General features: G+C 46.8%; 1 protein-coding gene across 4 annotated transcripts in view; it reads right to left on the reverse strand.

Moving 5' to 3' along the window:
* MTA1 (metastasis associated 1) overlaps positions 1-16,585 on the reverse strand; it is a 75,829-nt gene extending 59,244 nt beyond the window's left edge. For all 4 annotated transcript variants that reach the window (XR_005257768.1, XM_038144088.1, XM_038144087.1 and 1 more), the window contains exons 1-2: positions 16,359-16,585; positions 1,596-1,663 (exon numbers count right to left, since the gene is read on the reverse strand). Coding sequence is in view for 3 of the 4 variants with exons in the window: in XM_038144088.1 (XP_038000016.1) it covers positions 1,596-1,663; positions 16,359-16,386 (96 nt within the window). In the remaining variant the exon portion in view is untranslated. The remainder of the gene's footprint in view (positions 1-1,595; positions 1,664-16,358) is intronic.
* Positions 16,586-16,959: the final 374 nt, after the last annotated feature.

Consider the following 16,959-nt stretch of genomic DNA (forward strand, 5'->3'; position numbering starts at 1 on the left):
CAAAAGTAACTCAAGAGTTGTAGCCTACTACTGAAGACTCTTTGAAAACCATAACGAATGCACAGTTCCTGAAAGCAGAAGATACAAATTCCCTGCCAGGGAAGTCTCAAAAAAAAGGGTAGTAAACCAGCAATGTGTCCACAAGGAAAGAAAATAAAAATTTATGTACATGCTCATTTTTAAGATGTGAATGAAGGAAAAGTTTCAACTTTTCTAATACCAGATTTCCTAACACAAATCTAATAAAAAACCAAACCAACACAGACACCACAAACGTGCATCGATATCTCCCTCACAAACCAAAAGTTTTCACTAATTTCTCAGAATTTCTACCTTCTTCTGGTAAATAATTCAGAACTTTTAAATTTTGAGAAACTAAAATACAAAGGCAGGAACCATCTTGTTCAAACACAGGCAGCTTCCATGTAAATTGATCTGATTAATTTAATTGCAAAAATTTCATTTACACTCCGTTAAAAATAAATGAGCTAGGATTCATTTCAACCTGAAACACACTTTTTTAAAGTGTAGGTCAGAGAAATCACAGCTCAAGCAAGAGTTGCACCAAGATGGGGGATCCAGGTTGAAAGTTCCTTTTTTTTTTTTTTTTTTTTCAAAGGAGAAGGGAAGAATGAAACTGAAGAGCAAGAGGGGAAAGCACTTTCCAGGAAAGTGATCAACAAGCCTGCGCCCTGTAATGGACTGGAACACAGAAAGTGGTACCTCATGGATAGGGATCCACTGGGAATATTTTAAGAATTCACTCCTGTTTCTTTAAGACAAAAGAGACTTAAAGGTATTTCCATAAAAGACCTCCATGGGGTTACCAAGGATGTCCTGGCACTCAGATTTTTATTGGTTATGAAATTGATACATTTTCTGTTCCAAGTAACTGTTTGAGAACTACAGGCTTTTCCATGACTGGTGGCTGAAGAAGAATACCTGATACCAGTCAGTTAATGCACACCCAAATCCAAACCAGCACTGTGACATTCCTTCTGTAAGGGCTGCACTAAAATCGGTGTTAAACCTGAACACATGGTGTGTCTAGGATACAGCCAGTGGCTTCAGAACCCTCTTCCCCCTCAGCCAGGTCCAACTTGAGCTGCCTTCCCACACAGAAGCCATCATGCTTCCCTGTCCAATCCACTGAAAGGGAATTTGGCAGATCAAGTTCACCGGCCCAAAAGGACAACCAGCAAAGACAAAGTCTGAGCAAGCAGATCACAGCTGCAAACCCTTCTCCTGAGGAAGAGTGCCCCACAAGAAAAACCAAATTAAAGCTCTCCATCCTCTAGGCAAACTCTTGTATTTTCTTCATATCCCGTGATCCTAGCATGGAAGTGAAGAACTGCAGAAACCTGCCCTAAAGGTGGGCATAATCACCTTGAGAATGACATGCCACTGATACTCACTTCTTTCATACCAAAGGAGAACAAAAGGTCTTAAAGCATTCCAGAAAATTATCAGAGAACAAATGTATTTTTAAGCTTCTAATTACCAGAGAACTGCTAAAGAATTGTTTTGATTTTAATCAAATCAAGCAGATCATAAATTCAATTAACTTCAAAGACTTGATGGAAAAAAATGTTTACCTTATTGAGCTCTTCTATTCTTCGTATCAAATAGGGGTTACTTGAAGAATTTTCGAAGTAGACATAATCTGACAAAAAGAAAAAAGACTCATTAAAATATGAGCTGCTAAAAATCAAATCAAAACCTTTATGAGCCTGGAAAGCAAAGCACGTGATCTTCCTCCTCCCTCTGATCAGATTATTTCCACTTAGACCACACTGTTGTCTTTACTCGTTTCCTGTTCTTATCAAAACCCAGCCACTTCTCCCCAGCAATATGTGATCTCTCTCTTCCCCTCCAGTTTACAAGAACGGCTCATTTACTCAGAACACAAATAGTTCCTCCCTCTCATCTTTTTCTCTACTTCTTGATCTTTTACACTTACGTGATCCTAGAACGCCCTCAACAAAATTCCATATCGCTGTCCAGACTTATCAGTAATACTTGCATTTTGAAGTGGGATAAACATCCAAAGTTAAAGGAAAAAACCAAGTTCTTACCAAAGGTAATGCCTTCAAAAAAAAAAAAAAAAATCAAAAAACCACAAAAAACAAAAACATCACAGAAACATGCATGAGTGCCATATAAATTATTTGGTATTAGGGAACTGCAAGCTTCAGCACCCCGTAAGAAAACAGATGCTCATGAGTTCTGCATGGACTGGTCTGTCTTTCCCAGTACTCGGAAGCCAAACCCTAAGCCTGAACCGAGACAAAAAAGGGAGCTGAACCCACCTCCCGCTGACAAGGTGCTGACCTTGCACACAGATCTGACAACAATTCCTCCCAGGACTATCTAAGACGATTCCCCTCCAGATTTCCCAGCTCATTTGTGTTTGGAGGAAAACACCCGTAGCCCCCGGGCACGCCTCGGGTGATCTTTCGCGATGCCTGCATTAGCACGGTGCTCCGGGAGGAGCGGGTGCTCAGCAGTGCTCGCTCTCTGCAAACAGGGGCAGCTCCTCAGGGTTACCCTCAATCCCCCTGAAATCCTTGTTAAAAGGGCTGTGGAAAGCACAGATACTGCCCCCTCCCCCCCAGCCCAGAGGAAGGAAGGCGTCCCCCAAAGGTCTCTGCTCCTGGAAAATCTGCACCAGGAGAGTTAAGGGGACCCTTTTATCTCTGGGCTGACCAGAGAGACATCAGGGCATTTATCCATCACAGCCCTTCCACCTGCCCCCTGTGGCAGACACACCTTTTTCTCACTTTGCTGCTTACAGCCCGTTATCCATAGGTCTCCCTGGATTTACAGACCCACCTATTTGCTGCGTGGGACACAAGAGCACAGCACAAATGAGCCCAAGGAGGCTGCTCCTGCACTACCTGTAGAAAACCCAAGCGCCCTCCTGCCCCTTCAGCGGGGCTGGCTGCCTTAGGAGCATTCACTAACCTGGAATCCCAGGGGTTACAATCCCAAGAGCAACAATTCTTAACAAACCTATTTTCCAAGCTCTTGTCTTGTCAAAAGGTGTGTTGTTGTCAAGACGCCTTGAGAGTGAAGTCCCAACCTGGTCTTGGTTGGAGAGGCAAGTGAAGAGTTTCAATGGTTGCGCTCAGCACGAGTCTTGGGTTACCGAGCCACAGAGCATAACCAGGGCAAAGAAACACTGAAACAGCACACTCCATTTTGGACATTTTTGTGCATTCTGTGCTCCAGGCCCCTCAGACTGATCATCAGCCATCTTCACACACACCAACAAGCACCTGAGCAACTCCAAAACTTTACTCCCAACTGCAAGAGTCAGTTCCTCTTAAATATCACATCCCTGCAGCCTTTAAACTGGTGGAAGATCTCAAGTGAGAAATAGAGTTTGGACATCTGGTTTGTAGAAAACTTTGTGGGCTGGTACCAGAAACAGTTAAAACACCCAAGTAACTAGATCCTAAATTTCCATTCCCAAACACTGGCTCTGTGCAGCACATCAAACAGGAAACAACAGGCTCAACATTACTATAACCAACTCTACCAGAAGTCACAAAACCAAAGAGATATTTGTCAGCTTCAGCAATAACAACTGCTGACTGAAATAATAATGGTGAGCATTAAGCAATTTACTGATCAGCAGAGTAAAGAGAAATTATTTCTCCCACAGCTGAACCACCCACGACCTATGAGGGCACTGCAGCAGAGGATGTTGAAGCCTCAAGGTGCCTCTCCAAGCTCACGGGTCACTTCTCATTGGAAGGCTCCAACAAGTGAAGAAAGGATGAGCTCTTTCCCTCCAACCCTCCAATAATTCCTAAGACAACCAGCTACTTCTCACACAGGTACTTTGACTGAGTAAGATGCAAAAACTATTACTTTTGTAAGCACTGTGCCTGAAAATTATAAATTAAAACTAAAAATGTCAATTTATGTCTTGAAAAATATAGCCTTGACTTTAATCCCATGGGTTTCAGGTGGCTGTTGCAAATGCTCATAGTTGACATAATTTTTTATCAGCTTTTTTGTGTGCATGTACACGCATTTATTCTCAGAGACCCATTTTGTACCTCAAGTGAACATTAACTTGATTTTTTACGTAACTACAGTTTATTGATTGTAAAATCTGGCATGGATTTAAAGAAAGCTTATTACAGATGAATGGTTTACCAAAGAAGAGCTGACAGTGGTATCCAACAGTACTGAATAATAAACCCCCCCACCACTGTCTTGGTCAGCAGCAGGAGCATCCCCAGACCCACAGTGTGTGACCAACAACTGCAACCCAAGCTCACAGGAGCCACCACGTTCTGCACGCTGCTGGCACAAAAGCAGAACCAAAGCTGTCCCTCGGGATGCTCCAAGAGCTGACACATGACAGCGCAGAGGTGCATTCCTGGGCCAGTGTTTAATGGCTTCACCATGTCAAATCCACAGCCCAGTACATCTCATCCATGTTTCAGACTAATTCCACAACTATGCTAAGCATCTCACCAGTATCTATGCAACTAATGGAGACCTATTTCCCATTGCTCAAATTACCTGGAAAAGGGCTCCTTCCTCTCTGCAAGTAATGCAGAGCAGACTGCAAACCACGTAACACAAAATAATGGGTATCAGAGGAAAGTGTCTGCATTTCTCATAGAGATTTTAAATACCAGAACTAGAATTAAAATGCTATCCTGCACAGAGAATGGTCTGAGTTCCTGTTCCACATGTATGACATGGAAATTTTAAGTTCAGCAAACCACTCTCCAAACTGATGCTCGGGCTGGTGAGAGCACTCTTCTGAAACTCCGTGAGCATCCAAGCCCAAGAAGACTGGTTTCCTGCACAGGAGGTTTAAAGGAGGCACACCACTGGGCCCTACACTCCAAAACACTGCCTTTCTCCTTGAGTAGTTCTTCCACTTCACCTCCAGCTTCCTGCCACGCCATGGAAGTGCACCCCTTCTCATACTGCCTACCCAACTAATATGATTCCCAGCTTGCTTTCAGGGCAGTGCCTGCAGTTGCAGATGCCTGTACACACACAGGAAACAGAAACCTTACACAGATTCCCAACAATCCAGCTGTCAAGGGAGACATCCTGTATGTGCACAGCTGCCAGGGGTCCTCAGCCTGGGCTGAAAGAGGGGATGGGGAAGGAGACAAAATTAGCAAGTCTCTAGACAACAGGGAGATACACATCTCAACTCCTACTAAGAACAGGACGGAAGAGTTCACTAAAACAAAAAATAAGGTCTAGGGACAGAAAGGTAGAGCCTGATAGCAAACAAAACAAGTCAGGCTCTTCAAACACAACTGTCTATCTATCCTTGCTGATTTATTTGCTCTCCTACTTAAAAAATTGAAGAAAAGGACTAGTCTAAAACTGCCCTGCATCCCACAAGCATGACATGCCCCCTAACCACCATAAAGAGCAGGCAATCCCTCACCACCCAGCCGCCTGAAGAGAGTTTCAACCCCATACCTTCACAACAGCTGTTGGCTTCAGCTCACCATCCCCGAATTAATCAGCCGTGCAGCCGTACCACAACCATAATTAATGGCATCACTCATGCATGTTACAGTTATCTGTGATCAGGCTACAGCAATCACTGAGGAGTGTGGAAACACCAAAAGGCAGTAAGGACCATCACACAGATCATCACCGTCTGACAAACTCAAAATGTAGCTCTTCCCCTTGCCTGTGCTGTTACAGAGCAGAAGTACCCACACACAGAAATCTATCCAAAAAAAGGCTTTATATCCCATAATACTTTTTCTGAATATGCACAACACAACTTGCCAGAAAGCAATGCTGTATCACACAGGTAATGACTGAACTGCTAGAACACACAGACACAAGTACAGCAGCTAAAACTAGAATGACAGCCTACAGAGCACAGAAGATGAAAATTTTCCATAAAGGCAGTAAAATAACAGTTCTCAATTCATAATTAACAGAATTTCTTTTTGCTCTCATATGCTTTTAAGACATTATTGCAAAAGAGCTTCCCCCTCTGTCTTCTTCATGCCAGCTGTTGCTTATGTCTACATCAGTCCATGGAAAAGAAAACCAGGAGGGGGTACAGCAAAATAAATAACACAAACTGTCTAGAGGTCATATATTTATAAGATTAGACATGTCTGAGCCCTAATAACCTTATGAGCTTTTAGGTGATCAAGTTGCAAAAATGCCCAAAAGTATTTTTATCCTTCCCAACGCACACTTGCCTTTCAAGCTGCAAGTGCTTTCTGAGGACTGACCTGGCTGAGTATTCCCTACCTTACCCCCCCAGGAAGTCTCACACAGTGAGTACTGCACCAGCCTAGAGATGTACCAGGACAGATGTACCAGGATATGAGGGAGGCTGCAGCCTTCCTCTTCCCACGCTCACTGCCCTGCTGGGTACAATGTGCAATTCCAGCCACCAGATTAAGAAGTAACTTCACAGTTGTAACTATTTCCCCTCCCCAGCCCACAAAGCCGCTGCCCTGCCTCGATGCCTCTTAATGCATCAAGGGAGTGCATAAACTTATGACAGCCTGCTTATTTTATGACTTCTTTTACAGGAAATATGTGCCTCCTTCATACTCCGGGCTCTCCAAGCTCCGCTTTCCTTCAGTAAGTACCAGTTTTCCAATTATTCACCAGCTTGGTCCCTAAACTGTCAATCATTTTACGTTCTGCATAATACAATCCCTCTTGGTGTGAAGGAGGTTGGAGAGGCAAGCCTACAAGTCCTGCAATCTCACCTGGCAGAGCCCAAGTCCTACTGCCTTCTGGCTCTTCAAAAAGCAGCAACACTCCCAGCAGCAGCCACCCGATGAAATGCTTAGTTACAGAGCAGACAGAGTTTCAACAGAGAAAGCCTCACCAGCACGGTATTTTCATTACCAGAAAGGCAAAACTGAAACAGCTCTTCCTATTGCAAATGGAATTATGGGGTCTAATACATCTGCCAATACACACAAACCAGGTATTTACAAATTAATGTCTTTCATGAAAGACTGATGTACTTTTCAAGAAAGAAAGATATACTGTTAGCACAGGCTCAATTTGTATTTACAGGACAGCAGCACCTGTGGCTACTGCACGCACTGGATGCATCAAGCTGAGGATGAGGCAGCACACGCTATGGGAAACACCACCACTACCACCCAACTCCTTAAAAGAGATGAGAAAATACCTACAGCCAGCTAGTGAGGGACACAAAAGCAAACATCTCCCCTCCACACAGTTAACAGCAAACCATCACTAAATTTAGCAAGGGTAAGTTGAAGTACCCTGGTTAAATCAAGCCAGCTTTGCTCTGTTTCTTGAGCAAGGATTAGCTACACATTCACAAGGTAAACAAAATGTTCATGTCATCTTTTCTTCCAAATGTTCAGAATGAGAAAGGAACAGCCGATGTTACTTGGCTGTTTTGAGATGTAACCTATGGATCACTTTTTCTGACAGGCCTCCAAAAATCCAGGTTTAATATTACCCAAAACATAAGTCCAAGGAGAAGGGATTCATGGCAAGATCCACGTAACAGGACTATAGATTATGCATAGGCCTGTAAAAAAGTTGATACACTTGTTTATCCATGCCAGGTCTTATAGCAAGAGTTATCGCAAAAACAACAACCAAAAAAAACTCCACCAAAACAACCAAACTCTGAACGACCTGTAACGGCTATAAACAAAAACTAAAGGACCTTCCATACCGAAATCTACTCAAGGTAGGACATAACCTATATTTTTGAAGTCAAAAGAGAAATAAAGCTAATGACATGCAACTTGCTTGGACAAACTGTCAATTGCTTGATCCATTTTGAACTCTGAAACATTATGATATTTGGAATTTCCCAGATGTCTTCTATTCTTTGTTTTCTATCACGTCAAGGGAGGGGGCAAGAAAAATTCCTGTCCAGCCATCTAGTATCATCTTTTTGCCTGATTCTTAGCGAAACAAGGTTTATGCAACTCCATTATTCATGCATTAGTTCTTCCCTATTAACTCCTGAACCCTTTGTTCAGACATTTCACAGATGGACAGAAGTCTCAAAGATAATTAAGTTCTGATCATTGTTCCCTATATAAAAGACAGAGATACAAAAACTACAAGTGAGAAAGGTAAGACAGAGATATTAAATGGTTCCTGTTTCAGAAACAATTAATAGACTGGGTTTTAAAGCTAATCACTGGAGATTCCACAGTGTTTGGAGGAATTATCACAAGTCCTTGTTTTCTAATGCACCTCTCCCCTGTTGTCAGTGCTGCTCAAGGCAGGTCCTGGGCTCAATTAACTTCTAACCTGATTCACAATGGCCAGGTGTGCTCCCAAATATTTCCCCTCTCTGCCAGGGAAGAAGGCAGGCATTCTGCCTCACAGCAATCACCCAGGGACTGAAGATCTCAGCTCTGCATGAGGCCCAAAGCTCATACAGATGGTACCTTACCCAGTAAAAGCATAGAATTCTCAAGGAGGGGGAACCACCTCATGGAAGAAAACCCACAACTTCTAGATTGTCTATATCCTTATTTCAGTTCCTCACAGCACTGCTGGCTGTTTTCACTTGCAGATATATTTGGGGAAAAAAAACAAAGGACAGGAGTGTGCTGGTGCTTTTGACAAAGAGATTACGGGTGCCAGCTGTACTTCATGGCTCACTCATAGGTAAGAACTGTACCATACTGGAGCAACTGCTACGAGGGATGCCACCCCAAAGGAGACAAAAAGTCTGTACAAAAAGACTAGAAAACAAGCTGTGCAAGAATCCTAGAAATAAAATTAAGCTTCCAAAGCACTACCCTGAGGACAAAGAAGCAATTTTACTGTTAGAAATCAATTATATGGCAGTTCAAGAAAACCAATTTCAATTAATCCGCTCCCAATATTCCAGCTATAACTAAGGCACATTTGCATGTGGCACTGACACTTCAGGTTCACTGAGTCAACTCCCTCCAGCTTCCTGCAGGACAAACCCACGCTAAACATTCCTGGAGAACCACTTCTTTTATTCTGTGCTTTACGGGAGACATCGAAGCACATCGAAGACATTGAAGGCCACTGGACACAAAGCCTCTTCTGCACTGCCTCTTCTGCCACTTCAGATCCCAAGAATGTAGCCATGCAAACATCTTCTGCAGGAGCAAAGTTGTGAGCCTATGTAATTTCAGCTGCATCCAGTGCCATTCTTTGTGCGTCAATACCATGGAAATAGTTCAGGCTTAAAAAAAGAAAAACTTTTCCCCAAAGGTGTGTTGTAAGGGAAGGCCAGGATGGTCTAATTTACAGAAGAGTCACTTGAGCAGACAGAGAAACCAGCGAGAGAGTTCCTTAAATCATGGGGGAGTATTTGGAGGGGGTAGGGGTAATGGAAGAGGAGTATCCTCAAGCTACACCCTAACAAAAATCACCATCTGTAGCAGCCAAGAAAACAGCCTGTTCCGTTGTAATTGTCACTGCTAAGGACAGATAAGAAAAGCATTCTTTTCCAAAAGATATTTAGGCAGCAAAGAAGATGACAAGAAAGTAGCATCGTGTTCCCTGCAAGAATCTCAAGAGTTGCAAAACAAGAACCTCTGTAGTACTCCAGACACCAAGATTAGCATCACCTCGAGAAAAAAAAACAAACTAAAAAAAGTTGTGTTTCTTGTTGGGGTTTGCTTGCTTCTTTAAGGGCAACATTGCACTTCAGTTTGTCAACGTGAATTAAGTGCTTGGGCCATGGTATGACAATATATTAAGTCCAAAGGTAGGGGTTTCAGAGCCAGATCAGAAACACCACGGCTTCACAATGCAAAACACGGACAAAGTGTCAACTCCTGCCAGCGTTTCTGCAGATGTTTCTTCAAACAAGAGTGCCAGTGAAGCTGATTCATCCTCCACCCTCTCATACCACCCCCTCAAGTTCTGACAGTCTCTCCCTGGATGGCAGGAGGCCTGCACATGGTAAACACAGTTAGGCACTCACATGGGTCAAAAATCTGTCTCCAGCCAAACCAACCCTTGCCCAGCTCCACCACGCAGCCAGGCCAAGCTGCGTTAAGCCTGGCAGAGGAAGGAGAGAACAGCTACAACTGCTTCAATGGACACCCCACCGAAAGAAACATCTTAAAATCAACACTATCACAAGAAACATCCACAGAAACTGTCTCACTTGGCTGGTGAAAATTTGCTCAGATGTTGACAACTTAACTGTGTAAGGACAAGCCCTGTGCTAAATCAGGAATCATCTGTTCACACCACACTAACTTTATGCTTGGTCTCTGTCCTCCTACATCTTGCATGAAAGCATGAAGTCCCCAAATCAATCAGAGCACGTTGTGTGCAATTTAACAGAAACATTACCACGGGCCACATCTGACACGTGATCTGGCAACACACAGAACCAGAGCCACAGAAGCCCAGGCACCATGAAGACTCAACGGCTTGCAAGCAACATGTGTAAAGGACTGGAGAAGCCCAAGTCTTTCCTCCACCTGCAAACTCACTTTAAAGCCACCAACTAACTTCTTTGCTTTGCTTCACTGATCAATGTCAAGTCAAAATTATTTCACAAATGCTTCTCCTTCCTAAAGGTGGTCCAGCCAAAGAGCTGGAAGAGAAGAACATGTGAATGGTTTCTTTGAGGCTTGGCTACAGCCCAAAAGCTTGACCAGTACTTTCCAGACTTGGTTTTACAAGTAAAGAGGAGACAAGGAACCATTCCAGACCTTCAAAGACACTCTGAAGCAGGGCCTCTTTGTGTACCGGATTTATGGTGGTGAGCTCCAAAGACCCAGAACCATAATATCGTACAAGAGCACCTCTCCCAGCAGTTCCCGTTACCCAAACTTCATGGGAAACTGAGGCAAAGCAGCTGCAAGGCTTGGGGATTAGAGAAAAAAATAACCACTTACCTGCTTGGGGATTAAAAAAAAATACCATGCTTGGAAAGCAACAAGATGGAGTGTAAAAAGCACCTTACTTGGCGCAGAAGTCTCACTGATTTCACAGGTTACTTTTTGCCAGCAGATGCCCAGAACTACCAGAAGCCAGCCTCCAACAGTTCATACCTTTGCTTTCAAGCAACCCCAAACTGCTCAAAAGTGGTTTATAAATCAAAGTAAAAACAGTAACAGCAACCATCTCATTCTTTCCTCATCCTACTGGGGAGACTACACACCCCATTTCTTTAAAGAAATCAGGATGCCTAAAGATGAACAGTTGCTTGAAAAAAAACTAGATGCAAGTGAAAGGAACATTTTGACATTCACCAAAATCTTACTAGTTAAACAAAACAAGTTTTAAAAGTCTTTTTTTCCACATTTTTTAATCAAGTGTCTTTTATTCACCATCACTGAAAGGCAAAACACCAAGAAGTAAAACAGGCGCTGCCAAGGAGTGCCGCAGCCACTCCCCAGACCTCCAGCAGTGCCCCCGGCCCAGCCCTCCCAGAAGGCACAGCCTCCCACCTACCAGCCCTGGAACAGCCTCAACCCACCAAGAGAGCAGGAACAGCCTTAGTCCTGTCACTGCACTGTGCCAGCTGCAAATGGCTGGCAGCTATTACAAACCCAGAGCTGTCACAGCTCTAGCCCCCAGACACACCTAAGCTGGCTGACAACACTCTCCCCCACGCAACATTGCCCAAGTAAAGGCTAACGAATGCTGAAGCAGTCTGATATGGGGGAAGAGGGGAAAGGGCAGGGAAGGAAAGGGAGACTGCAAAATACTTGAGATAAACTTGTGTAACTAGAAACAATGAAAGGAAAAGATGAAGAAACCCACTGCCTAGCTGTTGCTGAAAGGTGATAAGCTAGAAGCTGTCCTAAATTTATTAGGGCAAATGACTGCAGAAGCCTATTAGTAATTTTCTAGAATAAACTCTCATTTTTATCTTTACAGGTTATTTAATACCTCTCCACTAAACCCATTCTCAGCTCAGGTTACCTGCAAAGCTAGAAAATAAAAACCCAGCAAGCACAACCAAAACAAGGATATTGCACAGTAAGCCCTCCTGTCACCCAAAACACATGCACACTGACAGCAAAGCAAGGGCACGGGAGAAGGTTTACAAGTGATCCTGCAGTTAAATGATCTGAATTTGCTCCAGATTCGGACTCCAGCAACATGTTCTATGCAAGCTTCCTTAACAGCCCTCAGTTCTTTACCAGGAAAGCTCAAACAATTATTATTGACATAACAGTGGTATCAAGAGGACTGATGCACCATCCCTGTGCTCACAACTCCGGCAGCACCGAGGAAGCCAAGAGCTGTAGGCTGCCACAAGAGCCTGGATGCCAAGGGGGAGCATGGAATGGGATGGGGGCAGGTCAAACCACAGTCCCCAGCCACACGTTAACAGCAGCCTATGGTAGCAGAGAGATAATCTCATATTGCCATTCTTAAAAACCGTGGGGACTACACTGAAAAAAGATGTGTGACTGCAGCACAGGCAGACAGACACACCACCGCCAGCTGTAAAGTAGCAGCCAGTAAGTTCTGGAGGTTAAGCCTCCAGCACACTGGAATAAAGCTGCTGTGAACCTTGGGTGCCCACATCAGGCACTGTGGGTCATCACTTCCAAGGTGTAAGATGCAGGAAATACTTCTATGCTAAACTGACTTGTGATCAGATCTCCCAATGCCATTTAAATGTACCTTAAATGTACCACAGACTCAAAAAACAGTGATGATTTTGTAGCTAAGCATGCCCCCAAACAAGAGGGTAACCCATATAAGTCAAAAATACATAAAAGACTCCATCTGAAAGTATAAACTGACATGTATCTCAGCAAAAGTGATGTCTTCAGTAGTTTTTCCTCCATCCCTCCTATCCGCTCTTTCCCCATCCCCTTGTTCCCTGCCCTCCCACTGAGCCCATTCAGCTGTTCACACAGTCCCACAGTGAACCAGATTGGGTAGCTGATGCAAGATTAAAAATAATCCAGGAAAAAACAAAAAGTGAGGAGGAGGGAGGTGGAAAAAATTAAGTTCCTCAAATCAGTGCAAGATGAAAATGCAAAAAATCATTGTTTCACTGCATCAAGGGAATGCCACAGGGTCATAAACCTGCAGTGGGGCTCAGCCAACTCCACCACTAAAGGAGTACTTGTCACACCAGAGTTACACTCTCCTGGAGAAGGCAGGGACAGAATACCTGCTGGAAAGTCTCTGGATACCAAGATGACCTGTTCCCTTCCAGGCAGCTGACACAGCACTCTCCTGAAAGCAGAGCCTGGCACTAGCTAGAACAATGAACGTGTCTCTCCCACGTGCATTTTTTCATCAGAGGCCCCAAATTCCAGCTCAGAGGTCCCAAGCTTCTCCGATCTGGTGTTTATCCAACATTCCCATACGGTCTGTGATTGTGCAGGCTGCCAGTCCTCTCCGTGAAGAGGCAAACCAGCCCACCATGACTCCTTCCAAGTGAAAGCAGTCCACTTTCTTCGTGCTGCCATTTGTTTCATGGCTGTACAGCAGCTGTAAAGAAAATCTTTGCTTCTGCTACACCGGAGGCAGGCAATTCCAGGGTTTCTTACAGACCAACAACTGAGATCCCCCATTTCATTTTGGGATTTGATACCCTGGCATTCTTCCCCACACATTTCCAAAGTTTTACATCCCCCCGAACTGTGCTAGCTTGCGACAGTCCCATTTGTATCGGAAACCAACTCTCTTCCCATCAGAAACCTACCAGGAGAAACCTGGCAGGATCCAGCAGAGCCAGCTGCTCTCTCCAAACGACTGGATGCCACCAGCCAACTTACCCACAGAGCCTGACAACCATTCAAGGGGCAGCTCCTAATGCCCCCAGCACAGTCATTCTGCTTCTCAACACCAAGGGGAAGACTCCAGCCCCCACAGCACAGGCTCCTCAGCTCCTCTACCCAGGAACACGTGAAGAGACTACACACTTCATGTCCACTTGCTGTCAACACACCACTGGCTTCTGAAAACAAAAATTCATGGTGTTTCATGCCCAGGCCTAAAGCAGCGACCATCCTTTCCGAGTGAACACAGACTTCCAGGAGCAGTATTGATCTGTAGTGAGCAAGCTGCTTTTTGCAGCAGTTGGGTCTGGAGTTCACACAGCGCATCCGGTAGTCACAAGTGTAATAAGAGATTATCTGCTGAGTGTTTGTCTTCCAGTGGGAAGTGTATGAAATGACTGTGCACAAATCCCATCCCGGATTTAATCCTGCCCTGGAGTTCACACACAACTTCAGTGCACAAAACCATTAGTGGGAGATAGCAGCACCAGAGGTCAGAAACAATTCGATAACGCACACTCCTGGGCTCAGGCTGAACAGAGCTCCCACACAGAAACAGCTGCATCCATCCATATGTTGATCTTGGTAATACATCAAATCAAGACTTCATCCATATGGGCCATAGCAGAGCACTGCAACCTTGGCTATCAGCCAGCTGCCTTGCCCTCTGCCCAGAACGGCTATGGAGCAAATCCTGGGCAACGTTTCCAAGTGCAGGAAGGACAAGAAGGTAACTGAGACCAGCCAAAATGGATATTCCAAAGGCAAATCCCACCTGACCAACATGACTCCCCCATCTGGGACGAAGAGATTGGCTCTGTGGCCGAGGGGAGAGCAGGGGGTGTCGGACACCTTGACTTCATGCCAAAGGCCCCGCTAAGCCTCCCACAGCACCCTTCAAACAAAAATGCTTGAAAAACTGGATGATAAAGGTAGGGGGGAAACTAACATCAGGTTTAAAGGATCACAATCAGCAGTTGCAACCTCCACTGGGCTGCTGATTACTAATGGCATCCCTCAAGGATCAGCCAGTCCTGCTCAGAACCAGGGATAGGATGAGGGGTAATGGGAAGGGGGACCTCAGCTGGAACAAGAGAAGATCCATCTGGGCACATGGAAACAAATATTTTCTATAATGGTCAAGCACTGGACAGGGCCCAAAGTAAGGGTGGCATCACCATCCTTAGAGCCTGGCATGGATACAGCCCTGAGCACTCGGATCTACCAGGGCATTTTTGAGCAGGAGGTCAATCTAGAGACCTCCAGAGGTGCTTTCCCACCTTCTGTGGGATCCACAGTACAGATACAGCCATACAAAACGCTAAGAGATGACACTCCCCACAAGACTTGGCCATTCAATGCTGAACAAAAATTTCCAGGAAATGATTCCCTTCGCAAGTCACACCAGGGTGAATTTCCACAACTCATCTTGCCTCTATCATCCTACTCGCAGCACCTCCAAAGCAACATAATGCTACAGGCACACTATCAGCTTGGGCAACCCAAGAGACAAAGCTGGGACAGCCAAGAGTCAGCTCTTACACCTCTGTGAAACCAGGTGCAACCAGAAAAAAAATACGAACGCAACAAAAGCAACTGCATTTTTCAAAAAGTAAGGGTAGGCCAGAAGAGCAGAAAGAACAGAAAGTAGTTGTTGATGGAGAGCAGCCAGACAGAATGGCTTGGCCACCTTTGCTATATTTTTTTCTCTTGTTTACTTTACTTCGGTTTTGCAGAACTCCACAAGAAACAGGGCATTTTGAAAAGGAGGGAACTCCACAAAAACATCTTCCTGTACAGCCTATAGTCCTGGGGAGAAGGAAGCTCCACAGAACAGCTTTTATGAAGGAAAATGGCTGAGCACAAATTCATGCCAGACCACCCTCAGTTTATGTTCCATAAAACACAGTCCCAAACCCCGTTGCCTCTCCTTTCTCTTCACGTGAGCCAAAACAAAGGACAATCAGACAGGAGCACAACCCCGAACAGAAGACTAATGGGAAGGCACACAACAAAACAGCAAGAGTGGAAGGGGAGGCCAAGATCTGCAGGACGTGCCTCACACCAGCCCCCCGGTCCACCAGCGGCCTCTGCCCATCTTTGTGCTCCTCATGGCAGCAACTCCTCCTGGCTCCCCACCCCGACAACCTCGCATGACCCCCCATCCGAGCAGCCTCTCCACGCCGGGCCCCGGCCCCACGGCCGCTCTGCTCCAGCCCCGCCACCCATCCCACCCCTGCCCCAGTCCCGCATCTGCCCCAGCGGCCGAGCGCCCACCACCTCGAGCCCCACACGCCTCGCCTCCCCGCTCCCCGTGCTCCGCGCGGCCCCACGCGGCTGCCCCCTCACCTCGGCCCTCCCGCTGCGCCCCCCGCCCCGGCTCACGCAGCCCCGGGCACGGCGCCCCGGCTCGCCCCGCGCCGGGCCCCGCAGCCCTTCACCCCGCGTAACCCCACGCCAGGCCTCCCTCCCGCGGGCAGCCCCCCGGGCCCCTGCCCCGCGCCCGCGGCCCCCCCCCGGGCCGCCCCGGCCCCCGCCCGCCCCCGCCCCGGGCCTGCCCCGCCGGGCCCCGAGCGCCGGCCGCGCGCGCGGGAAGCAGCGCGGGGCGGGCGGCGGCGCCGCTCTTACCTCCGACCCGGTACATGTTGGCGGCCATGCCCGCGACCGGGCCGGGTGCGGGGGCGCGGGCCGCTCCCGCCGCCGCCGCCTCCAGGTGCCGGATCCGCTGGAAAATGGAGGCTGGAGCGGGCGGCGGGGGAGGGGAGAGCGGGGGGGGAATTAAAGGGGCCGCGCCGGCGGACGGGGAGGGAGCGAGGCGGAGGGCGGGGCGGCGGCCCGGGCCCGGCGGCGGCGGCGGCGGCAGGAGGGAGGGAGGGAGGGAAGGAAGGAAGGAAGGAGGGGAACGAGCCAGAGCCGCCCGCCCGCGGCGTGTGAGGGCGGCGCTCCGGCCTGCGAGGGGAGGGACGGGACGGGAGCGAGCGGGGCTGGGGGCGGCCCGGCCTCCTCACGCACGCACACACACGGAGAGAGACTGCACATACACACACGCACACACACACACGGAGAGGGACTGCACATACACACACACACACACACACACGGAGAGGGACTGTACATACACACACACACACACACGGAGAGGTACTGCACATACACACACACACACACACGGAGAGGGACTGCACATACACACACACACACACACACATACACACACACTCAGACTGCC

This window comes from Motacilla alba, chromosome 8, assembly GCF_015832195.1.
Source record: "Motacilla alba alba isolate MOTALB_02 chromosome 8, Motacilla_alba_V1.0_pri, whole genome shotgun sequence".
Lineage (NCBI taxonomy): Eukaryota > Metazoa > Chordata > Aves > Passeriformes > Motacillidae > Motacilla > Motacilla alba.